Genomic DNA, 26,326 nt, shown 5'->3' on the forward strand with positions numbered 1-26,326 from the left:
AAACCAGACTTTCACAAGGGCCTTCTCTGGGTTCTCAAAGGTCATGGGGTCTGCAAATCTGTGTCACAGCTTCCACAGCGCCCAATGTCAGGGCCCTAAAGGGGTTCCTTCTTCTGTTAAAAGTGAAAAAGTGAGAACAGCCACAACATTCCCAACCATCGAAAGAACACGTTTATTCTCAGCAAATACCAGTTCCCACTGCAGGTGTAAGGAGAGGAAAGTTCTCAGAGGTGAGTGCGCGCGCGTGTGTGTGTGTGTGTGTGTGTGTGTGTGTGTACGGGCAAGACCCCCAAGACCCAAAATCATTTAGCAAACACAAAAACCGCCACAGGGAGGACAAGACTGGATGGAGAATGAGAATTTTGCAAGAGAGAGGAGGGCAGAACAGGCCAGAGCTAACATCCAGTGTTTTCAAAGACTTCAGAGGAGGCTTAACTCTGCCCCCTTCCCCCATATATATTTTTTCTTTTTGGTTTTTGTTTCTGGAGACAGGGTTCTCTCTGGCCATCCTGAAGCTAGCTCTGTAGACCAGGCTAGCCTCAAACTCAGAGATCCACCTATCTCTGCCTCCTAAGAGCTAGGATTAAAGGTGTGAGCCACTGCTGCCTGGCTTATAATAATTTTTTAATCCTGTAACATTTTCTATGACAGCCCTGAGCATCTGCAGATACTAACTAATCCAAGCAGAGGAAGGGGCTGGCTTCCAACTGATCCCATTTTAAAGATTAAGGGATAACAACCATATGACGTCAGAACGAGAGAGGAGCAGGTGGGAGGCAGAACTGAGTGTGCTCTTCAGCTAGCCTTGAACTAAGGTTATCTTGACAATCTGGGGACCTGATGCTGTCAAAAGGGTACTTAAAAGAGGCAGAGGCAGAAGTCAGGCCTGCTGGCTCTCAAGAGGGAGCATCTTTAGAAGTCAGCCTTACCCAGTGGCACCTGGGCCCATGGACCTCTGGACACTTCAGCTCCCTGATGCTGATGGCTGTGCAGCCGACAGCGTACTTCCCCTACTTCCCCTCTGCCTACCTTCACATCAGCACTGGGAGGCCATGCTGCCACTGAAGTGGCCTGTAATGACAGGGCCAGCGTCCTTTGGGGTCACCCACAGCTCAGCCCTACTTCTGGTAGGTTAGAACCCAACAGCAGACTCTAGGGGTCTGTGAGGAAAAGGCACTTTGGGTCACCTGAAAGCCCTTAGGCCCAGGACTGTGCAGGTCAAACTGTCACAAGTCCTCAGGAAAAGCAGGTGTCCAGACAGACACATGGCCTGAAACACAGACCACATCCAGGACACAGCTGAGTGTTTCAAATTTATTAACGTGATTCCCCAGAAGGTTTACGGCCCAGAAGCACTCAACTGTGTCACCTCCAAACAGGCCTGTGGCCTGGGAGACACCCGATGCTCATCCAAGCTGCCCCGGGAGACTCAAGTTACAGGAACCGAATCCCAGCTCCAAACTGGACGCCATCACAAATCCTAAAAAGAAAGGGAAAAGTCAATCACAGCGCTCCCCGCATCGCGCCATCGTGAGTTCCCGCTAGGACACAGTTCCGCCTAGGCTAGTAAGCACTAGCTTTGGAGAAAGGAGAAGAGGGAGCGAGAGAGCCTGTAAGACACTGCTGCTCCATCCCACCCAAGGTCCGCCCATCCACCTGGTGTCAGGACAGGAAGGAGAAGCAGGAGGCCTACACGTTGGGGCTGGCCCGGAACACAGGATAATCCTGGGGCTCACAATGACCCAGCATCCCAATCAGCCCGTCCTGTTCCTGATCCAGGAAGGAAGATAAAAAGGGTCATCACAGGTGTGTTCTCTGGAGAGTCCCGTGCGGCCTTTCTCATATTGGCACCAAGCACCCAGTTCAGGGTCCTCAAGGCGCAGATTCCTAGGTGCCCCCACAATGGACTGTGCAGCAGTCTCTCACTCCCCCGCTGAGGAGCCCTCGGAATTGGGGGAAAGCAGCTCCCATTGAGGCTGAGAATCTGAGCCCAACTAGCAGTGTTCCTATACCCTCAGCCATGGGCCTAGGCTGCCAGTTCCATAAGTTTAGAGTAAGGTCCATAAAAGAGACCATGGCTGCTGTCAATGCTTTAGAGACACCCAGAGGAGATCATTACACCAAGCTCTTCAGAGAACACACAGGCCTTCAGAACAGCTCTGCTACCACAACTGTAAACACAGCAGAGACGTTTGTGCTGTGACACACACCACAGAGCAATGCTAGGATGGGGACTCAAGATGGCATCCAAAGTCACAAGGCCAGGGCCCGCCAGGCCTCTGCATACCCTGTGGGCCTCTCAGCCTCAGCCTCTATCGCAGAGCCAAGTGCAGGCGGCCTTCCTGCCCGACCGTGGCAACGCTCACCCCTCATACCAGCCCCAGCAGTGGTCATCACGAAAGCCCACTGATGCCTGCTCTTAACCCCCAGAGCTCTTCATCCTGGGCAGTGCGCTAAGTGTGGGGGACAGTGCTCGCAGGCCCCAAACAGAGTCCTTGACAGGCAAAGAGGAAGACATCAATGTGGCTGGAGTGAGGGGTGAGGAAGAATAAAGAGGCTCGCTTGTCAGCAGCCATTCCCTGAGGCTTCTGCGACCATGTGTACTCTGCCCACCAATACTACGCCCCTCCCCGGGACAGCTGTGCCCAGTCAGGATGCCCTTCCCACCTGTGTCCTCAGAAAGTCCAGCAAGGTCCCATCTCAGGGCCTCTTGCCCTCCCTAGCTGCAATGGTGTCCTTCCTGCAGCTCAATGAGCAGCTGGAGCAGCCCTGACTCACTGCTGGCTCCCATAGACCTAGCCTGGGGAGTCCTGCTGTGACAGAACTCTAAGGGTCCCGGAGAAGACAGTGCCATAAATCATTCGGGATGGAAGTCAAAACACTTCAAACTGTCTCCCTTTGTAAAGACCTCAACTGCCAATTTCAGAGCACCTGGCATAACCCTGGGGGCGGGGCTACAGACAACTGTCCACCTGCCAACTGCCTAATTTTAGAAACAAGATGAAACTGAGGTCATTTCCCTCAAATGTTACCAAATTCCACTCTTGCCAACAAAGCTGCAAACCAAACCACACCAGGGAATGGTATTTCCATGTTCAAGGCTGACTCCAAACTTCACTGCCCACAGCAAACAGCTGCTGCCATCCAGGCAAACAGTTGTAACAGCCTGAGCCAGGACCTCCCCCACTGCAGCAGCCGACTGCTTCTTCATGGAGGCTACATTCTGAACTAATCTTTGAAACATGTGTCCCGGGTTTAACTAAGAGAGGCACAGCTGAGGAGACTTGAGCTGTAAAGAGCACAAACTAATAAAGGGCCAATTAGTAAAGAGGCTCAAAAGCAAAGCAATTGCTTGGCGCACACTGCCACCCTGTGGCTGCTGTCAGTATTACAGCAGCATGGGTCACAAAGGCCGAAGCGCTAAAAGCAACAACCACAGTGCCCACTACAGCCCACCACACTCTCAAAGCAGGTGAACTGGCCCAGAGCACACCTGAGAAGCAACTCCTGAGTTCTGGCTCTGACTTGGCACCGACCTGCAATCACAATGATTCCTGCAGGGCTTCCCAGGGACATGGGCCTCGCAGCTAGCTGGCTACAGCTACAGCTCCACCTCATGGAAGGCTGCACAGAGCAGTTAATTCCATGCTGAAGACTGAGGCAGCTGCTGAGGAGCTACCTACTATGCACCAGGGACCTAGGAGCATTAGCCCCTTCTCACTGCGCTGACAGCAGCAACCGTGGCCATGTCAAACTGCAGGCAGCAGGCACACCACCCAAGGACAAGAAGAGCAGGCTAGTACAACACCAGCGATCTCGGGAGTCACAGCCACCACATCCAGACCACACAACAGCAGAGCAGGAAACATCACCTTCCATTCTCTGGCTAGCAAAAGAGACCCAGAGTAGCTAAGTAACCTAGTCCAGACCTACCACAACGCAGGGTGGCACCTGGCAAGTGGCCCTGGGGAGAAATCCAGCTTGGATAAAGTTCTAATCCCCTCACTCAAGCATTTGTATCGTCTCCCCGTGAGACTGCCTGTCAGGAAGGTGCCCTAGACAGGAACTTCCCACCAGCACCTGTCTTGACTTCTGACCCCAGAAGCTTCCTATGTATAATAATCCCTGAGTCTCCAGACACTTGCACGATGCCCACAAGATAACAAGAGATGGAGTAACTTCTACAACCCTAGCAGCACTTGAGCGAATTCGTGTAACGCAGCCACTGCTCCACGTCCATGGTGGAGTCCTCCAGCCCATGGCTAGGCTGCGGGGGCACAGGGAAGCCCTCTCTACTGCACACTTCCAGTAAGCAGAGTCAATACTTCCCCCCTGGTTAGCTGCTCAGAGGAGCAGAGCGCACACTGTCCCGGGAACAGTAGCAGTAGTGGTCCAGGGAAGGACTGGGCATCTTCCTTTCCCCCCCAGTTATAACCAACTTTAGCTAACTATTCAATATCTCTTCAAGTCCCCGACCTTAAAGCCACTGAAGTGAGCAGCCCAGTGCAAACAGCAACTCCCCAGAGCTACGGAGCTGACACAGCCCACGCACCTGTCGCCCGTCTGCACGCCCATAGGAATGCAGTAGTTCAGCTCCAAACGAGCGATGTTGCCGAGCCGGAGGACGATGCCCGCTCCGTAGGACCAGCGGATGCATTCAGCCAGCTTCCGGATGTGGGCTTTGGGGCCCTCGCCTGAAACAGCAAAGGTGATGTGTGGCTCCCTACCCGGAAGGGCCCTTTAAAGCTGGGTATAGGATTGGGTATCTGCTTTCCCACTCTCCCAGAACAAGCTGAGTGTCAACTCGCTGGGTCTGGCTATCCTGAACCCTCTGCCTAAAAATGCTCTCCCAGCAAAGCAGCTGGGAGGCCCCATGCCCTACCTCAGAGAGGGCTCGAGGCTCCCAAATTGTTCAGCTCCCTCTGGGAGCACCTCTGAGCTCTGGGCCCTAATGACACCCGAGAGCACTTGAAGCTCGTTTGTAGAGTAAGAAGCAGCCCCCCCCCTTACACGATGGCATCAGGGAAGGCACCACCCTGCACCACCATAAGGACTTACAGCCGGGGCAGACTCACCATAGTTGAGGTTGCACAAGTTGCCCGCATTGAGGAAAAAGTGGGTTCTGAAAAGCTCTCCAAAGCCACCTTGGCCTGGTCGGAAGGGCAACGGGGTGTAGAGGTGCAGGCCCCCGGCCCAGTATGCCTCCCCTCCCAGGTAGTCTCCTAAGGAGGGAGAATAGAATCTGCTGACTCAGCACTGTGGGTTCCTGCTTTCAGTTCTGCCCCACAAACCAGGCATGCCCCGCCCCCCTCCTTTCCGGTGTCCTTCCACACTCACACAGCTGAGAGGGCAGAGCACTGCCAAAGAACAAGGCTGCCCTGTGCCCTGTCCACAGTGCCTGCAGCGCTCCTCCTAAAGCGGCCCCACCGAGCCTCGGCATCTTCCACCAGCACTATTCTCTTTATCTGGCATGTTGGGACAGTATCCAAGCCCAGCCTGCTGGTGAGGCCAGAACCCAGGCTTTTGCCCCCAAACCCGTGGTTTCAACGATGGCAGGCTATCTCTTTCTGGAGTCAGTCCTCGACTAAGCTATCCAGGAAAGGACACCTGCTGGGCTGACTTTCCTCAGTCCGCACCAGCTGCTTCCACCAACCAGGGAAGTGTCTGGACTCCATGGGCCCACATCTGAGCCTTGGTAAGTTCTCCCCATGTGTGACTCACCCTCGCCCTCCATTTCTCTTGCTACTTTCATGGCTCTTTTGAGCTCTGTGGTTCCTTGCTTTGGGGCTCTTGACACTGTGACAGAAAAGCTTCAATTCTCTTAATTTCATGTTGGTCACCACGGGGAGGGAATGCACAAAGGCAGAGAAGCAAGGGTGCCTGGGAGACCTTTACTACAGTGTGTTCAGCTGTGGGGAATACTGCGGGGGAGACGTTGGGGAACTCAGGGGATTCCAGCTGACCAGCACCCATAAAAGTGGCCAATTACCCTCCAGTGTATTCCAAATGCATATAGTTATCATATGTCTTTTTGAAAATGTGTATAAAGGCTTCAGAGATGGCTCAGCTGTTAAAGGATAGGCTCAAAACCAAAAATAAAAAAAAATGTGTATGGGCCGGGCGGTGGTGGCGCACGCCTTTAATCCCAGCACTTGGGAGGCAGAGGCAGGCGAATCTCTGTGAGTTCGAGACCAGCCTGGTCTACAAGAGCTAGTTCCAGGACAGGCTCCAAAACCACAGAGAAACCCTGTCTCGAAAACCAAAAAAAAAAAAAAAAAAATGTGTATGAGAGCCAGATATGGTAGCACATCTTTAATCCCAGCACTCAGGAAGCAGAGGCAGGTGGATCTCTGTGAGTTTGAGGTCAGCCTGGTCTACAGAGTGAGTTCCAGGACAGCCATAGCTATATAGTGAGACCCTATCTCAAAACAAAACAAAAGTATGTATGTGTTTGTTGTCAGTATGTATGTCTACACCATAGGTGTGCAGTGCCTGCAGACACCAAAGGAGGGCACCAGATCCCCAGAACTGGAGTTACAGAGGGTTGTGAGCCATCAGGTGGGTACCAGAAACCCAGGTCCTCTGGAAGAACAGTCAGTTCAGTGCTCTTTCACGACTGAGCTATCTCTACAGCCTTTGTGTGTCATTTTACACCTAAAACAAAACAGGGCCAGATTTAATCTACCTCTCCAATGCCCAAAAGTAACAGTGGCAAATCTGTGGCTCCTTCATTTCCTAATTTTTGGACTGTCTTTAACTCCGAGAGACATGAGCAAATGTGCACGGGTATAAACGCAGGTGCTTTCAGGACAGCTTCTGCCCTGGATTCCAGTACCAGTGGACAGCGCTACTGTCAGTTTAAAACAGACGACAAACCTCAGGAAAATCACCTTACTCACAGCCACAGATCTACATTGCTTCTACCTGGTTAAGACATTATTCGGGAAACCGTCGATGCCAGAAGCGGCAGTGTATGCCTCTGCAGCCCCTGGGAGCAAAGGCATAGGAGACAAGGCCTGCTGAGTCTTCTGAAAAGGGGCTGTGTCCTAGGACACAGGGCTACTTGGATAGCTGGTTTGAGCAGAGGTCACCCCCAGAGAACAGGACTGGCAAGGCTGCTGGAAATGCTCTCATCCTTATACTCAACAGGAAGTCCTGATGCTCGCACTGTTACAAACTGGTATTTCCACTGCTTCAGGCCCCTCAGAAATGACAGCCCATACAGAAGGAAAGAACTGCATGTCTTCAAGTTTAAACTCACTGACCTTCGCTCTGGGGTCCAATGCTATGCATGCTAAATCCTCGGACACTTGTGGGACCGCCCAGGTAAAACCTGCAGTAAAGTGACAGGTGTCAGGTCATTAGTGAAGACCCATAAGACCCACAGCAAGTGAGAAAGCAGCAGGGTCACAGCTGGTTCTGGGAAATGACATTGTCTCTACACAGCAGAACATTAGGAGAGGGTGGAAAAGACGCAAGTGAACATGATACTTATCAAAATCTACCCGACACCCAACAGCAGCTCACGCTGGGGATATGAGCAATGAGACACAATAGAACCACATGGGGGAAGGTGAGCAAAGAGGACCATCCACCCTTATAAAGGATGGGCAGCTGTCTAAGAGACCCACCACAAAGTTCCCTACCAACCAGGCATCCTACGTGGCAGACATCCCCAGCCGTATTAGGTTGAGAAGGTAGAGTCCACGTCACATAACAGTGTGGCACATCACAAGAAGGGCCAGATGATACCAGAGGGAAACAGACCACATAAGTATTACTCTGGTTTTCTACGGTGAATTGTACTATGTTCTAACTGTCAATGATAGAACCCAGGGTCTCCCCAAACGTTAGTCAAGTTCCTTATTGCCACAATGACCTTGAGTTCCTACAATGCCTTTTAATTAGGGGAGAGTGTTCTAATTTTTAAGGTATTTCTATATCTATCTATCCATATCTCCCTATATCTATATCTATATCTATAAAGAAATATTTTAGAGAAGGTCTTGCTATGTAGCCCTCACAGCCTCAAACTTAAGAGACGCACTTGACTCTGCTCTCCCAAGTACTGTGCCTAACTATGCCCAGTTAGGACTAATTTTCAGTGGTCAACCATGTGCAAAGCTGTTCTGTGCCCTCGGAAAAGTGGTCCAAGGGGCTGCGACAGTGTACAGGGAGCAAGGGTCTAGTTTTCCTGCCCCACACAAGTCGCTCTGACATGAAGTCCACAGATGCTTTCACTGTCTGGTTGCTAAGCTTTCCTGAACAGTTTGCTGATATTAATAATGCAGACAAATGGCAAACTCTGTGCTTGGGTAATTCTAAAAAATTTCTTTATTTTTATGTACTTTGCCTGCATGTTTGTCTGTGTAGTACATGCATGGCTGGTGGCTGAGGAGACAGGAAGAGGGTGTGTGATCTCCTGGAACTGGAGTTACAGATATTGTAATCTCCCTGTGGGTGCTAGACAAATCCCTGGAACCCACATGAAAAGCCAGATGCATAACGAGCAAATGCAATGTCAGTTCTTCTACAGTGAGATGGGAAATGGGGAGAGAGTCATGTGGAAAGCTGGAGCAGCCAGACTGGTGTTTGCAGCACAGTAGCAAAACCAAGAGACCCTGACTAAAAACAATGGGGAAGGAGATAATCAACTCTGGAAGTCTGTCTTCTGACCCTCCCCACCACAGGAACCGCGGCATATCTAAACCTGCGCACACACGCAGAGAAAATGTTACTTATAAAGCCGTTTCATGACTCAGTGGACAATCACTCTATGATCTCTCTATAACATTTAACAAACGAGATCACAAGCTGCATATAAAATACAGTGTCTTCACAGCTCACTCTGCACAACACATAAACACACTCCTAACTGACCAAAAGGAGTCAGAGCAGGGTTAAGGCAGGCCTACCCTCTAGGAGGATGAGCAGTACTTTCGTAAATGTGCCTTTATTTTCACTTCTATAAGTGCTAATCAAATTCTTTCATCATAATAAAAAGAGAGGAAATTTATTTATTTATTTATTTACATATTGTTTTTTAAGACAAGGTTTCTCTGTGTAGCCCTGGCTGTCCTGGAACTCACTCTGTAGACCAGGCTGACCTCAAACTCACAGAGATCTACCTGCCTCAAGGCATGTGCTACCACGCCAGGCTGAGAAAAAATTTAATTCAATAAAGCGTCCCAACAGAAAACAAGCAGCACTTGTTTTTTAAAGAACTGAGTACTTCAAAATCGGTTTCCACATCAAAACCAAGAGCAATCTACTGTAAAAAAACAAAGACAATCCGAAGTCCAGAGGAACATGGGAGCCTCTGCTGGCACTGACCTGTCAGCGATGCTGGATGGCTTGTCACCGATGGGCACCAACATTCCGCCCCAGAGAGATGTGGAGAATACCTGTGCGAAGCAAACAGTGTTTCTTTCTGTCCCATGAGCACCAGCACGAGGCTGCTCTACTCTGAATGCCCTTGGCATGCAGAGCAGAGCAGAGCAGAGCAGGGACACAGGGGACCAGGGCTTGTGAGTTTGAAGAACTCAGAGGCAAATTTACATTTCAACAGAGTCATACAGAGTGCAGCAGGGCTTGGCTTGTGTTCCAGTCAGGACAGGACCCTCTTACATGAGAAGTCATACCCACAGGACAACCTGATAGAGGAGGGTAGCCAGGACCCTTCCTACATCTGCTCAGACCCCAGATGTGAGGGGACTGAGACATGCAGCTCCTCAGGCTGGAGGTCTATACAGGCTAGGATGCTTCTGTAATCATACAGTGTAAAGATGTACGGGAGAGTCTTGCTCTCCCAGGCGCAGCACCACCCAGTAAGGGGCCTCAGTGACACACTCTTGTAGGTCACCCCCAGTACTCATGGTGTTGGACTGGCCAGGGCCTCTGCTCATCTTGGGTCCTTTGCCTGTCCTGTCCTTGCCGACCCAACACAGCTTAGATGGTCTTCTTCGGATGCCTCAGTGGGAAGGACTACAGATAGAGTAGAAGAGTGCACAGCCGAACCACACAGTGGTGAAATCTCCCAACTTCACCACTGTCTGATGGCACACTCATATGCCCATCTGTTGGTAAGGCATTCTGGAAGCCACACAAGCTACACCACACTGACTAAAGGCACCTTTGTGATGGACTTTGGAAGGGTAAGGGAAAGTGCTCCAGTCTGATGAAGGCTGGTCAGGCTGAGCTAGCTGTTCGGGTTACCTCACTGGAGACATTTTCAACAGTAGGTTTTCTGGGAAGTGACACCATCAGGAAATAATCCAAGAAGCACGGATGCTCCACTGACATTTCCAACCAGTGGGAGCCAAACAGTGATGACACTGCTGGCTGCATGGGGACAAGGCTCTGACCTGTTCACGGAGAAGCTGCTTCCACTCCTGGTCCTTCTCTGGGCTGAGGCCTGCCTCTGCTGCCTGGAGACCTCAGGGCCTCAGCAGACTCCCAGACCTGCCTACAGCCCTACCTGTACATACCACTACCTCTGCCTGGAAGGCAGCTTGCTGGGCTCCCAAGAAGAGCAGACCCCTACTTTCCTTCTTTCCAGCTCTGCATGGGCTCCTACTCAGAGGCATCTATACTCCACATTCCTACCCGCAGACAAGGTCCCAGTTCCTTCCTGCCAGAGCCAAAGATCCCGAGTCTTCTACCCTCCTCCTATCTATCCTTCTGTCCGTCTACTCATCCTTCTACCTATCTTCTATCTATACTTTCTCTTACCCACCCATTTGTGTGCCCATCCATCTATTATCCATCCATGCATTCATCCTATCCACCCACCCACCCACCCACCCCGTCCCCTCTCGCACCACATGCCACTCGTAGATGCCTCAAAAAAAGCCATTCAGCTATTTCTGTCCCAGTTCTCTCCTCTGTCTCCTAAAATAAGCATTTTGTTTTGACAGGGCCTCAGAATTAGAGCTATGGCCCAGATCCCAAGATTCGTCCTCAGGTCAGTCTCACCATAAAGTTGAGGGACCACCCTGATCTTCACTTGCTGAACTCTGACCTCGCAGACACTAGCTCTCCACTGATGCCCCCTCCTCCTCCTCCTCCTCCTCCTCCTCCTCCTCCTCCTCCTCCTCCTCCTCCTCCTCCTCCAGGAATCAGCGGGGTGCCACCTGCACTAAGCCATTTCTTCATTAGCAGTCACTGTCCCTCTCTTGCCCTCTACGCCCTGCCTCCCCCAGTTCTGCCCATCTCAACCACCAATCCTTCTGCTCCCTTTAGGTTCTACCTTCATGCTCCCACCACTTGAGGCAAGCACCCAGAGTGCCTGGCAGTCAGGATGCAGGTGTGTGGTGGGGGAGTGGAGTGGGCGGACAGGATGAGTGGGTGGGCACACAAATGGGTGGCTAAGAGAAGAGATAGATAGATAGGTGAATGGAGGAAGGACAAGTAGATGGACAGGTGGGTGGACAGATGTGCAGACAGATGAGTGGGTAGGTGGTAAATGGGTAGGTAAACTGATCAACAGAGGGGCACTTCCACAAAATGCACAGTGGAGCCCTCCACCCCTCAGCCCCCACACAGGAAGAAAAGAGAAGGTGGCTGGAGACATGCCTGTGCCAAATTCTTAAAAGGATGTTACAGCAGCAGAAGGCAGATGAAGGACAAGTGCCTGTGAAGGAAGAGCCTCGTCCCTCAGAAAGTGTCCTGAGAAGGCAGCGTGGGCAGAGGAGGACAGCAGTGAACATCGGGGCACTCCCGGCACCACTCTAGAGCACAGACTCCCAGAAAGCAGCAGGAGAGCATGTATCTGGGGGAGCTCAGCTGGGAAGGGGAGGAATGCAGGGAACTCGGAGCATGCTCCACACTACAGGCACTGCAGCGGAGTCTGAGCAGTGCCAGGCAGAGAGGTAAGGCATGAGGAGCTCTGGGACGCTCTGAGTGTGAGGACCCAGCACAGCCTGGCAGGCCATACACATGTTGACCGGAGGGATCTTAGATCCTCTAGGTTAAAGCATCACAGCACTGGCTAACACCAGTGTTTCAGGCACTCAGGACCCCAAGGTGAAGGGTGACACCCCCCCCCCCCCAAGGCACGGCAAGGCTGGAGACTCACCGAATCCAACATGAGTGGCTTATTCAGTTGAAGTTCAAAGTCTTCCTTGAGGAAGCTCACATCCCCTCCAGTGTAGCCCGCCAGCTCCTGAGGGAAGAAGCCACAGGTCACAAAGACACTGGGGTTACTAAGCACTGTCTTTTATAATGACAGTTTTGTTGTTTGTGCCTTTCACAAGGCCCTGGCCAGATGAGCATCTAGAGAGAGTGAGCCACGTTCATGGCAGGGACATTTCACCTACAAACCTCACCGCTCGGTGCTGCTCTGAAAATGTAGACTGGGCACCCCGGGTTCTGCCTGCACCATGAGCAGCAGGACGAGACCGGTTGGGTCACCTTGGCCTACAGTGTGTCACCCACCTCCCCTGTACCTTCAGAGCAGCTGACCACACTACTTTTAAGGCACTCAACACTACTCCCGTGGACAGCAGCCCCAGCACTGTGTGCAACCGTCCTGTGCACACTTCACTGCTCCCCAACCAAAAGCTCTGGCGAGAACACTACCTGGTTGACTTTGAGCAAGGCCCCTCTTCTTGGTAAGATAGATGAATTCCGAGAGTCGATGACCATGGCATGCTGAAAGAGATGAACGAAGCGTATTTTCACTTCAAGCAGCTCCAAGGGCAATAAACCTGCTGTGCACTGAGGGCTGTGCTGAGCATGCCCACAGCGCTTCACCTCTTCCTGCCTTCCCACGATGGTGTACCCAAAGACACCAGAGTTTCCCGCGGACACTGACCAGCCTTGCTCCCTCAGAGAACCCAGCACCCACCCTGCCAGCTCGCTGCAATTTTTTTTCATTTCTGGAAGGTAAGATTCCACAGCCAGCTCTTAAACACACGTTTATCTCTTTCCACTGATGTTACAAGAAATAGTACGAGGCAGTGGAACTGGAGGCCACTGTCCCAACCACCCAGTTGACCCCTCAGTGTCACCTCACTCAGCCCCATATCAGCAGAGACTACCAATAGGTCAAGGGCTCTGTCCACACACTTCTCCACCCAGAGAGCAAGTCCTACCGAGAGAGAGGACTTCAGTGAGTGGCCACTTTCCTTCCGCACAGCAAACGATGCAGTCCTGGAGAGGCAGCCCAGTTCCCGCCACACACCCTCCCATTTGATGGTGTGACTGGTCTTCCATATGGGAAACTGTAACGGCACAGAAGGAAACCTTGTTCTGCACCCTTCACACTGGAACAAAGTGCTGCAAAGCATCCTTTGAAGGGAGGCATCACTGAGTAACACAACTGGCAATTTCTTTTCTCAGCACCAGGGAAGGGATGGATCAGTCCCTTGCTGGCACTTGATCCTCCCTAGCCCCAGCCCCAAGATAAACTGTTTGAAATGAAAGGAAGTAGGGGAGAAGAAGGAGCAGAAGAGGACACGGAAGGAGGATGAGGAGGCTGTAAACTGCACCTGAGCAGTGCTACTCTGCAGGTGAAGGAACAGAGCCACACCTAAAAGCTCGGGGTGACAGCAGGTGGCAGTCTCATCACAGTAAGACACAGTAAGACAGATGACATGACATACCCATTCAGCCCACATGACTGGCTGAAGGCAGACTCAGTAACCTGTCACTTGGATGGATCAGCCCCAGAAGAACAAGAAGACCAAGCCATATGAGGTCAAGGGCTTTCTTCCCATTGCCAGAGGGAACAAGCAAAGCCAGGTCCAGGTCTGCCCCACAGCAGATCTGCCCCACAGCTTACCTTTCAGCAGGTCAGCAGGCCTGCCCCCACAGGCCTGTAGGCCTGGAGAAAATACAAGGCCATGGAGGGTAAGGAGGCACCAACCGAAGCCCAGTACACAAAATTGGTGTACAAGAATGTGACCAAATTGCCCACCTCAGCACACAGGGGCACTGTGCAGGGCAGCAGGGGCAGCAGCCAGGCTCAGCAGTCACTCTATAGGAGTGTTATAACTCAGGTGTTCCCAAGAGACTGCCGCCAGTAAAGCTCCCTAATCAACTCTTCTTTCCGTGAACACAGGGCAGCTCTCAGCGAGCAAACCACTTACTCATGGAGCCACACTGCTGTCTCCATAGTAACCATCAGGAGTCACAGGGCCAGACTGTGCACCTATAGGGCCCAGTTACACTTAGGGTGGCCTGAGACACAGCCAGCTCTGCCTGGCCTCATCCTTCAACCCACGCCAACCCCATGCCATCCTACACTTCAGCCCCTTTGCGTCCATTGTTCCAAGTGGAAAGGAAGCCTGACTCTTTCAGGGTGAGCTCTTTGAAAAATCTAGGGAAGAAACAAAGGGGAGAACCAAGGAGAATGGTGGGAGAAGGCAGTGGGTGCTACAGTCAGTCAGGAGCACAGACGCCACAAGTCCAGCGTGGACACCAGCCAGCTCTGCCCCCGGCTCCCTGCATTAGCTAGGGAGGAGGCATCTAGCCAGGAGAAGGCCACCAAGGGTGAGAAGTCTGCACTCACCCACCCATTCCTCTCTAGTCAGTGAGCTCACTGTGCCCATCCTGCATGCAGGGCCGGGTATACTCACACTGTACTCGGCAGACACTCCTCTGTCGGTCTCCCGGAGTGAGCTCCATGGGAACTGCCCAGTAACTTTATATAAGTTTACAGAGAAGCTAGGAGGCAATGGGACAGAGCTTTAACAGTGGGTCTACACAAAGGGCTTGCACTCAGCTAAACCACAGGCTCAATTAGACTACACAGGGGCTCATCCTCAGAGCAGCAGCAACAGCAGAGGCGGCTGTGGCATTTCACACTCAAACCATCTACTTTAACTTTTAAGTCAGGCCACTGAGCTCAAGGACCCGTGTGGCTTCCTACTTTCTCTCGAAGTTTCCAGGCTGTGGTTTGAAGAAGGACAGGCCGTAGGAAGTTTCTTTGGTTCCATAAGAAAACTGAAAAGTCACTTTTTCTGCACGTCCTAGTAGATTGGGGAGTTTGAGGCCGAGCACCTGAGGGAGGGAAAAGGACAGAGCTGGCACTGGACCAGGGTAAACAAGGCTCAAGCACACACAGCCTTTGTTTCTCACAAGGAGCCCCTGCCAAGCACACGGCATCCCATACAGGATGACAGCCACATTGACCACCTAGAAAGCTGGAAGGCAGAAGTCTCCCACCTCAACCCCAAACCTCTTCCACTGAAGCATAAAGGAATCTAAACAAGAGCATTAATGTGCTCATCTGGCGGGCACTAGGGTTAGTATCACTACAAACAACCTCGACTTCATGCTGACCAGCTCTAGTGAGGTTAAAGGGAAATTGTAGATAACACCCAAGTCCATAAGCCGGCAGGTTCCACAGCAACTCGCTGTTTTTCCCAACAGGCACACCTCAAAAGCTTACACTCAAAGGACTCTAACAACAGTGGATGTGATGCCCTACCATACTGCCTTCGTTGTTCCCAACCATGGTGTTGTAACTGCCTGTCAGCCTCCTGAGCTCTGTCACTTCAAACGTGACATCTAGTCCATTTGGCAGTGCATCATCACCTAAAAAGTAAATATTTCAAAGGGTCAGCAGTCAGCATGGCTCAGTGGGCACGGGCATTCACTACACCTGCCAACTTATGCTCGATTCCCAGGACACACATGTTGAAGGAAAAAAACTGACTCCTGCAGGCTGTCCTCCAACTGACATATACACATATGTGCACACATACATATACACATATAACCCGGGAAGTGGTGGTGCACATGCCTTTAATCCCAGCACTCAGGAGGCAGAGGCAGGCGGGATTTCTGTGAGTTCAAGCCCAGCCTGGTCTACAGAGTGAGTTCTAGGACAGCCAGGATTTTTCACAGAGAAACCCTGTCTCAACAAACAAAACAAAACAAACAAAAAACAAAAGCCACACACATGTACAAACCAAAACAGCTCTACACCTAACACTGATCCTGCTCTGTCCTGGATACAGCCCCAGCTGGGAATGGACCCTCCTTTGAAAATGTTGAGTCCTGTTCAACCAACAGCCAAGCATGGGATTCATATGATGGTAAAGACTTTATCACCCTAAGAGGATACGAGCAACACAGTACAGTTCAATGTCCTCCATCCAGCAGGGTGTGAGCAGCGTCTGAGCTGGAGGTTTCTACCTCACAGCCCACCAAGGCTGGGGATGCTCTGCAGAGAGAGGCCAAACCCTCAGGGCTGGGGTCTCAGAGAAGAGGGCAACTCCTGCCTTCTGCCCAGGGCACCTGCTGGGTGCTTCTACTAGACACCTGCACAGCCTTGGGACTGTTCTGGTTTTTATTTTGTAGTCCTAGCTGGCCTTGCACTCGCCACACAGACCATCCTGGCCTTAAACTCACAGAGAACCAACCACTGGTCTCTGCCTTCCGAGTGCTGGGATTAAAGGTGTGTGCCACCACACTAAACTCTATTTTTTTTTCTTTTTTTCTTTTTAGAAGACTTCAGTTTTCAGGGTGGTTTTGGTGTAAGACAGAACAAAAAGCAAAGTTCCATCAACCCTTGCCACTCTGGCATATATCCCCACGAATAACACCTCACATTCACAAGGTTCATCTGTGACAACTGTCAAGCCCACATTCACAGCAGATCAGTGAGATGCAGTGTACCATGTGCACAATGACAGGTTTATAATGCCCTAAGCAGTCTCTGCTGTTAGGTAATTCTATTGTGCAGTCAGAGTAAAAGGGCTGAAGTCACAGCCAGAGAGGAGAGCTGACCAGTGCAAGGCCATATCCAAGAGGGACTGGAGAGAGCTGAAGCCGCGTGCCAACAAATGGGCACTGAACTGACCCTGGGGAAGCAGGGCAGGCCTGCAGGTCAAACTCTATCATTGACTACTGGGCCAGAGTCAAGTTACCTAAAGGCCCAGAGCCTCCGTTCCATAAGTGAAATGTTCAGAACCCTCACCAATGTCCCCAGGAGCGCCCATCTCCTATCTGACTCATTAGTGGGTCCTGAGATTTACCACAAATTAGATCGTGGGCCCCCACCCACTCCTCTGCTGTGATGAAACCCACAGGTGTATCTTTAGAGATGGCTAACTCCAAGACCTGCCTGAGGGACCTTTGGGAGCACTCTGCATCTACCCATATGACTGCTCTGTGACCCTGGAGGCTACATGGTGGCATCCGGATACTCTCCCATGGTACCTACCATGACACGTGTCGATCAAAACATCCACTTGCCTAAAAATTCCTAGGCGAAGCAGTTTTTCACGGGCTTCATGAGCTCTCCGCATTACCTGGGAGAGGGACAGACCAAAGAGAATGAGCTCTCCTAAGACCCAGGAGCACTGAGAGCCATGTGACCAGTAAGTGCATGCACCGAGAGGTGCATGCAGCAGGAAATATCTGTGAAATTCCATGAGGAACAGTGTGGTTGTTGGGCTGGAGTACAGTTGGGGGCTCAGCAGAGAGGACTGAGCTTGAGATGCCCTGAGCACTGAGCAGAAACCACGGCATGTGACGGCAACACCGTGGGGATGGACACGGGGAAAAGCTGATAATGGAGCTGCAAGGTGAACCTGACTAAGATGGAAAGCAGCCACCAGAGCGAGTGCCAGACACAGAAACCAGCCAGGACAGCGAGTGCTAGACACAGAAATCAGTCAAGAGAGCGCGTATGAGACACAGAAAAGGCCAAGGATAACAGGGAAAAAAGATAACACACAGGACAAACGCTCAACCCTGGTGACAAAATGACACAAAGAGATCCTGAGAACAAACAGACGCTGAGAAACCACAGGAGAACAGGTGCCTTGCAGTGAGAAACCGGCACACGCCTATGATCCCAGCACTCAGAGGCTAAAGCTGCTGGAGGCCAGCCCAGGCTACATCGTGAGATGTCTAAACAAACAAAAAAGCAAAGCAAAACAAAACAGCGAGAGAAATGGCAAAAATTTAGAGTATTTGAGAAAGGGTGAGATGGTTCAGTGAGCTATAGTATTTGCCTCGAAGCCCTAGTTTGATCCCAGGAGGGACATACATACAAATGGAAATAATGAAACAGCACTCTGTGTCTAATGGACGGCAAGACCTTAGAGTGTGGAACTCAGTTCTGGGGAGTGGACCTTCCCTATTCCCATGCAGGGGTATGGAATGGTGGATCTCCTTGAAGACCAATATGCTGCCCTTGAAGTGACAGAGCATGTGCTCTTTGACCTAGTAACCCTACTTGTACTGTACACGCTACAAGCCCACAGCCATCATGAGAGACATCAGTTTAATGTCCACCAACAGAGACACAGTAACAATAGTGTTTGAGGTGAGGCTTCTCAGACAGTTGAAAGGACTGCCCTCACAATGACACAAAAGAATGTTAGTGCTTCCTGCCACCTGGGTTCATCCCAGTCAACATGTCTGAACCTGAGCTGGACTCTGAGAGTTCTTAAGCAGTGGCAAGACAGCGTGCACATTCACACCAATATGCACTCCACCTGATGGTTTATACCCCTTTATGTAACTGGCCTGAAACATAACCTTAAGCTTTAAAAACACAAACTTTTGTTTGTTGTTTTGCTGACACTGCTCAAGCTTAGCAAAGAGGAGGCAGAGAGGAGCCAGTTGACCTGGCCAGAAGCACACCACTGATGACCCCTGTTAGGCAGGTCAGTGTTGTCCAAGAGCAGGACAGAAGGAAGCCACAGGCAGCTTCCTACTATAGCACAGGAAAGAGTCTGTGCAACCAACAGAGCAAGAGCCTGGCTGATGTGCAGTGGGCATCCCCGGGGATCCCAGGGTCTGGCTGATGTGCAGTGGGCATCCCCGGGGATCCCAGGGTCTGGCTGATGTGCAGTAGGTATCCCCGGGGATCCCATGGTCTGGCTGATGTGCAGTAGATATCCCCGGGAATCCCATTGTCTAGCTGATGTGCAGTGGGCATCCCTGGGGATCCCAGGGTCTGGCTGATGTGAAGTGGGTATCCCCGGGGATCCTAGGGTCTGATTGATGTGCAGTGGGTATCCCCAGGGATCCCAGAGCCTGGGTGAAATGCAGTGGGTAGCCCTGAGGATCCCAGGGCCCGGCTAATGTGCAGTAAGTATCCCCAGAGGATCCTAAGGGCCTGGCTGACATGCAGCGGGTATCCCCAGGGATTCCAGGATCTGGCTGACATGCAGTGGGTATCCCCAGAGGATCCTGAGGCCTGGGTGATATGCAGTGGTCATCTCCCGGGGGTTCCCAGAGCATTCAGCAGGACCCGGGAACAGCTCTGATACTGAGGGTCAGGAGAAGTACAGGGCAGGTGGAGCAGACTTGACAGACTCATCCTTTCTCAGGATGAACCGAGGTAAGGACAGCGGAAGTTTGCATGAGCTATGGAGGTGCTCTGTAGGCTTGGGTCCCCCTACAGTCAGAGGCTGGGCAGAGCTGGGGACAGCCTCAGATTCCTCTGAAGTTTCAGGCCAAGAGTGCCATAAGAAGAACAAACTTACCTCAATGAGGTTTTTAGCCTTAAAAACATCTCCAATTTCACAAATGATGATGTCATCCTTAGTCCGTCCAAGCCCATCAAAATGAACATGCTGAACCACCACCTAAATGTAAAAAGGGGACAGAGGTCACCCACCCCAGCACAAGAGTGAAGCCAGAGGCAGGGTCTGAGACAAAGGGCAAAGTCTTTTCAAGTGTAATAATCTAGAATTCTTATTTCATTCTTTTTTTAATTCTTGTTTTATTTTGTTTTGTTTTTAGAGATAGGGTTCTCTGTGTAGCTTTAAAGCCTGTTCTGGAACTCACTCTGTTGACCAGGCTGGCCTTGAACTCACTAAGATCCGCCTGCCTCTCCCTCCTGAGTACCAGAATTAAAGGCATGCATCACCACCAACGGGCTCTTTTTTAAATTTTATATGTATGGGTGTTTGCTTACATGTATGTCTGTGCGGTATCTGAGTGCCTGGTTCCTGCAGAGGACAGAAGGCAGCATCAGATTCCCTGAAACTGGAGTTACAGATGTTTATGACTGGCCATGTGAATGCTGGGAGCTGAACCCGAGCCTTCTGGAAGAGCAACACTCCTCCAACCCCTGTATTTTTGTTTGTTTTGAGCCCCTGTATTCTTAACATCTAGCCTTTGCCAAGTCTGTGCTGCCTGTGAATGGGCTCTGGCCTCTCCAGCCAGAGAACCCAAGATCATCTGGTCCTGTACACTTAAGAGTGAGGCCCAACCCTCTTCACATGGCCACCTCCAGCCTCTGATGCAGGATGAAGACCCTTTAGAGATGTCACAAAGCAGATAAAGAGTGATCCTTGAGGGCTGGAGAGATGGCTCAGTGGAGAGCCCTGACTGCTCTCTCAGAGGACAGAGGTTCAGTTCCCAGGACTGACATGGCAGCTAACAACTGTCTGTAACTCCAAGATCGGACACCCTCACACAAACATACATGCAGGCAAAACACAAATGCCCATAAAAAATAAATAAATAAATAAATAATCGAGAAACAAAATGATCCCTGACTCTTCTGGAAGAAAGGAACAGAAATATAAACTCAAAAGCTAGGGCTACAGTTCCATAGTAAAGCACTTGCCTGGAGTGCAAGAGGTTGCCGGGCATGGTGGTGCAGCGGCACACCTTTAATCCCGCACTCGAAGGCAGAAGCAGGTGGATTTCTGTGAGTCTGAGGCCGGCTTGGGCTAGACTGACAGAGAAACCCCTATCTCAGCCGGGCAGTGGTGGCTCACGCCTTTAATCCCAGTACTCGGGAGGCAGAGGCAGGCGGATCTCTGTGAGTTTGAGACAAGCCTGGTCTACAAGAGCTAGTTCCAGGACAGGCTCCAAAACCACAGAGAAACCCTGTCTCGAAAAAAAAAAAAAAAAAAAAAGAAACTCCTATCTCTAAAAGCAAAATCAAACAAACTAAAAGAGGATGCAAGAGGTTCAATTCCCCTGTGCCACCAAAAATGCATACATGCATGTAAACTTAAGCATAATTTGAGTCTATCTTTGAAAATTTTTAAAAATTTTATTTGATGCGTTTGAGTGTTTACCTGCATGCATGTATTTGTATTACATGTATGCAATGTCCAGGGAGGCCAGAAGAAGCCATCAGATCTTCTAGACTCTAGGATCTAGAGCTAGAGTTACAGATGGTTTTGAGCCCCCCATGGGTAATGAGAACCAAATCTAGGACCTTTGCAAGGGCAACCAGTGCTCTACCCACTAAGCCATCTCTCTAACCATGAAATTTAAAAAAAATTTTTTTTTCAGTAGAAATCATGCCTGCCTAAACCAGCCACACCAACTGCCACCCAGGAAAACCTGAGACACAAGGAGCTACTGTCCTAAAGCCAAGTGTCTCTGCCTGCAATGGGTGACAGAAGAGCTCCTTTACTTCTCCACAGGGGCTTACCAGGAGAACATTCCAGAAACAACCACATCAAGATGTTCCATAGAATACTCACATCTTTGTTTTCCAGAATTTCCTGTTTTGCTTCAGGTTCAACTTCCACAAACTCGGCTTCTTCCCCCAAAGCTCCAAAGTCAGGTCCATTCGACTGAAGAGGCTCCAGACTCTGCAGGAGATAGAGGAACGGGAGATAACAGAACTTACAATGAGGACAGGCCAAGCCTCTCCACCTTTCAGCTTCAGGTGGTGCCACAGAATCCAGCACAGCTGCTTCCCTGGGTGTGTGGGGTGGAGACAGAATGGGAAATAGAAGGCAGGTAAGCCGAAGGGCAGGTGCAGGTCCTAGGGACTGTGCTTAATAACCGTGTTTACTGGGTTATTAGTAAGTAAAACAAAGATTTCAAAGAAGCTTGCACATGCTCATCAATGGGCCAGAAAGCAGGCTCTTTCCACAACCTGAGTTGTGTGGCACTGGGGACTGATCCTAGACCTTCACACATAGTGGCCAAATGCTCTAAACCTGAACCTTCTGAGCTTGCTTTTTCCGTTTCTTTAGTTTTCTAAGACAGGGTCTCTTCTCAAATACACTGGGCAGCCAAGGATCCCCTTGAAATCCCTCCTGAGTCTGCCCCTGATTCCAAGTGACAATATAAGGCAGACGGTGGTGGTGGCACACGTCTTTAATTCCAGTACTTGGGAGGCAGAGGCAGGTGAATCTATAACAGCTAGTTCCAAGACCACTAGGGCTATTATACAGAGAAACCCTACCTCAAAAAACAAAAACAAAACAAAGTGACAATATGAACTGTCACCACCTCAAAACACAACAAAGGCCAGCCATGGTGGCACATGGCTAGAACTCCAGCACCAGGATAGGGCAGAAGGGATTCGATCCCTAAACAAATAATCACAAGAGCAACTTCTCTCTTTTTTAAGATTTACTATTTATTTATTATGTATATAGTCCTGGCACCAGATCTCATTACAGATGGTTGTGAGCCACCATGTGGTTGCTGAGAATTGAACTCAGGACCTCCTGAAAAATAGTCAGTGCCCTTAACCTCTGAACCATCTCTCCAGGCCAAGAGCAACGTCTTAATAAGCTTTCTGGGGGCAGGGGCTAGGTGAGCATGACTGGGAAGACTGGAAAACACTCTTTCTACACATAACATACACATAATACAATGTTTTATCTGTGTGTGCATGGAACATGAAATCAGGAGCTTTTCTGTCACCAGTCTTCCTGTAAGTGAACACCCAAAATTGCTGGGACACTTTATGTTAGAGAGAGCCAGGTGTCCCTGACGTGAACTCGGAGTGGCAATTTAGGGGACTGTCAAGAACAGACAGGCAGTCCTAGCTACCTCCTCACTCCACACTCGTATGCAGTCAAAGCCCCTCTACAGTGCATACACATGCTGACAGCTGCAAAGCAAGGAGACCCTGGGACTGCCATTCCCTTCTCCTTCTGGGGAGCTCAAGGTCTCTGTCACAGGAACCCTATACACAGCCTCTGCAGCAGGATAAGGGACCCAAGTGGATCCTGTCTCCTCCCACACCTGCCATAAAGACTGGTCCTCAGACTCCCACCCAATATAAGCACCTTCATCGTGAGGCCATGCTGGTTCCTTGAATAGTCTGAAGATCTACCTTAAATGCCTTCTGTCTTTGGGGGAGGGGAGGTACTAAGGTCTTTTGTTTTGTTTTGTTTTGTTTTTCGAGACAGGGTTTCTCAGTGGTTTTGGAGCCTGTCCTGGAACTAGCTCTTGTATACCAGGCTGGTCTTGAACTCAGAGATCCGCCTGCCTCTGCCTCCCGAGTGCAGGGATTAAAGGTGTGCGCCACCACCGCCCGGCTCTTTTTTTTTTGGTACTAAGGTCTTGAATTTACCATAATTCTCCTGCCTCTGCCTCCTGAATGCTGAGCAACAACACCAGGCTAAATATCACCTCTTAGGCCATTTTGACTGACTGACTCTGTGTGTGTGCATGCAAGGTCAGAATCAGGGTCTCACATACCCAGAGATGGCCTCAAACTCACTACACAGGCAAGTAGAGTCTTGAACTCCTGACCCTCCTGCATCCAACTCCCAAGTTCCTGGGATTATGGCCACCATGCCTGAGTCCAAAGGGATACCTCTTAAATGTTAAAAATTTGTGGCTTCAGACAGGTTTCCTTTTTTTTTAATTCAATTCTTATTCACATGATACTGATTAAATACAATTTTTTTTTTTTTTTTTTACTTAGTAAAACCACTAACTCTCCGTGATGAAGGGAAAAAAGAAAAGCAGGCACAGGCCTATAATCCAGCACTCGTGCAAATGGAGGGCTGTGATTTCAATGTCAGCCTGGAGTACTTACCAAGGGTGATAAGGAATGCATCATTTCATGTCACTACACACTGGTTTTGTTGTTAAGTGTTTTTAAAACTAAACCACTATTAACTTCTCTTAAGTATGGAAACTCTATTAGGCAAAGCAGGAATGTGTACATGGATCCATTCTTAATCCAACAATTGGCAAATACGCCTTGTTTGGGCAGGGCTTGCATTCCATTTTTCTAAAAAGTCCCAAAATGTCAAAGCATGGGACAAAGTTCATCAGAGACCACCAGCCCCGTAATCGGAGGGCAGATGTCAAAATAGGATGTCACTGTGGTTCACGCTTCTGCCAAAGTGTGGTGCCCCCAGGACCTGTTTTCTAATGGAGATTCACTCATCACATCTTGTTTGCTTTGTTTTTAGACAGGGTCTCACTATGCAGCCCCAGCTGTCCTAAATAAAACTCACTAAGAAGACAGGGCCAGGCTTGAACTCACAACAGATCCAACTACGCTGCCCCCCTGAGTGTTGAGGTTAAGGGCGTGCACCATCATGCCTAGCAAATAGATCAGTAATCCCAGCTACTCAAAAGTATGAAGGAATTCAAACTCAAGGCCTGCCTGGCCTTCCGGGTGAGCTCAAGGCAGGCCCTGACAACCTAGTGAAAGGCTGTCTCAGAATTTAGAAATATTTAAAGAGATCTACAGACGTAGCTAGGGAATGCCTGCCGGGAGGGTACCCATGGTGCAGGGGAGGACCTTGCCTAATAGGCTCCTGCAGTATTCAAGAGAGCACTGGAGCCGGAATCTGAACTGACTATTTTCGGCAGGTAAAGCCGAGTGTAGACATGAGCAAAAGGACAAGGAATGAGCCCAGGGCAAGAGCATAGTTGAAAGAGTGTGTCAGAGTGCAATGGTGTGTGACCCAACTGTGTGCAAGTGGTGTGCCCTGGTCTGGAGGCCAGGCTGGGACGCTTGCTCTATGTGCTGTTGGAAGTAAAGGGACACTACCAGAAAATGAGTCACAGGGCAAGGGATGCTGTCAGCACTGTGTGCTGCTGGCTCCAGGATTCCAAAGGTCTTGATCTGAGGACATTCTGAGGCTCTGTGACTCTGGACAAATGGCTCATTCTCTGGCCTTTGGGAACAATTACAAAATAAAAGGGTTTGGAGAGATGGCTCAGAGGTTAAGAGCACTGACTGCTCTTCCAGAGGTCCTGAGTTCAATTAACAGCAACCACATGGTGGCTCATAGCCATCTAAAATGAGATCTGGTGCCCTCTTCTGGCATGCAAGCATACATGGAAGAAATGTTGTATACATGATAAATAAATAAATCTTTAAAAAAAAAAAGGGGGGTTTGGCAGTAAGTAGCCAACTACTCATTCAATAACACTAACATAGGCCATTGGCTGGAGCTAAGGTACGGCACTGGGCCCAAAAGACTACCCTCCCCCCCCTCAAAAATGGAGTTGGTTAGGAAGAAGTTCTGGGTCGCTAAGCAGAAACTAACTTGTTCATCAGACCTTAGGAGCCATGAGGAAGAGAACAGGCAAAAGCCTCAAAAAGGAAAAAAAAAAAAAAAAAGGAAAAAGAAAAACCCACTCCAAGGCAGTAACTAAGTCAAGTATAACTGATACATTGATACATGCCTGTAATCCCAGCCCTCAGAAGCTGAGACAGCACCTGCTAATGTGAGGCCAGCCTGGGCTACACCACAGGCAGAAATAGACAGGGAAGGAGGAAATGATGAGCCAGGACAGTCTCTCCTCGGCTCTGCTCTGCCCGCTCACAGAGGAGAGCTCATTCTGTTGTACAGAACAAAATGCAGCCCAATTCTAGGTAGCAAGTAAAAGCCAATTCATGAGTACTGGGGGCTCAAATACAGGAGCTGCCTCCGGGGTCTGACGCCTGTGTTAGATGCCCTAGACTCCACATGGTAGGAGAAAACTGCAAGTTGTCTTCTGATCTCCACAGGGGCACACACAAAATAAATAAATGCATGAAACCTTCTAAAAGCAAGAGCAGTGGGCTGGAGAGATGGCTCAGCAGGTAGGAGCATTTGCTGCTCTTGCTGTGAACAGTATCGATTCCCAACACCCACAATGGGGCTCACAGACCTCCATGACTACAACTTCAGGTGATCCATCGCCCCCTTCTGGTCTCCACAGGCTCTGCACACAAAGTGCACATACACACATTCAAACACTCTCGGACATCATCATCGTCATCATCACCATAATAGAAAGTCTTAAAACAAGTCTGTTAAATAACGTGTTCGTATCTTGTCTTCTGACAAGCCCTTCTTCCCCGCCGCGCTCCGGTAGAGACCGGTGCTGTGAGGCCACCCCGGAAAATTCCGCGGAGTGACCTTGGGTCAGTCACCACCGTCCTCAGGACCGCTACAGTTGCAGGCCCAAGCGGCTCCCGCACCCTCCCCGCTGCCCTTGCCCCGGGAGGCGCACGTGTCCCGACCGACCGCCGCGGGGCCTCTCACCCGGGCGTGCACTGTCCCCATGGCTCCCTCTCCGGTTGCTGCCCCGCGGAAGTGCCCGCGCCCACCCTAGCTTAGTTACAGGCACAGACGCGAGGCTACAGGTCACGGAAGCTGCGCGCCGATCATCGCCATATTGCACAGCCGAGGGC

The 26,326-nt window shown here is 50.5% G+C and overlaps 1 protein-coding gene across 1 annotated transcript; it reads right to left on the bottom strand.

Annotated features, from left to right (window-relative positions):
• Positions 1-1,300: 1,300 nt before the first annotated feature.
• Positions 1,301-26,326, bottom strand: Samm50 (SAMM50 sorting and assembly machinery component). Its single transcript, XM_050129492.1, has 15 exons — positions 26,178-26,326; positions 21,417-21,527; positions 19,452-19,553; positions 17,174-17,261; positions 15,434-15,540; positions 14,873-15,003; positions 14,580-14,667; positions 13,095-13,223; positions 12,580-12,651; positions 12,077-12,163; positions 9,334-9,404; positions 7,266-7,333; positions 5,076-5,222; positions 4,553-4,694; positions 1,301-1,480 (listed from the first exon to the last, which is right to left on the bottom strand). Exons 1-15 carry the CDS (start codon positions 26,196-26,198, stop codon positions 1,435-1,437), a joined length of 1,410 nt encoding a protein of 469 aa, XP_049985449.1. The 5' UTR covers positions 26,199-26,326; the 3' UTR covers positions 1,301-1,434.

Source organism: Alexandromys fortis, unplaced genomic scaffold (assembly GCF_014885135.2).
Source record: "Alexandromys fortis isolate MF-2015 unplaced genomic scaffold, M_Fortis_MF-2015_v1.1 scaffold_28, whole genome shotgun sequence".
Classification (NCBI taxonomy): Eukaryota; Metazoa; Chordata; class Mammalia; order Rodentia; family Cricetidae; genus Alexandromys; species Alexandromys fortis.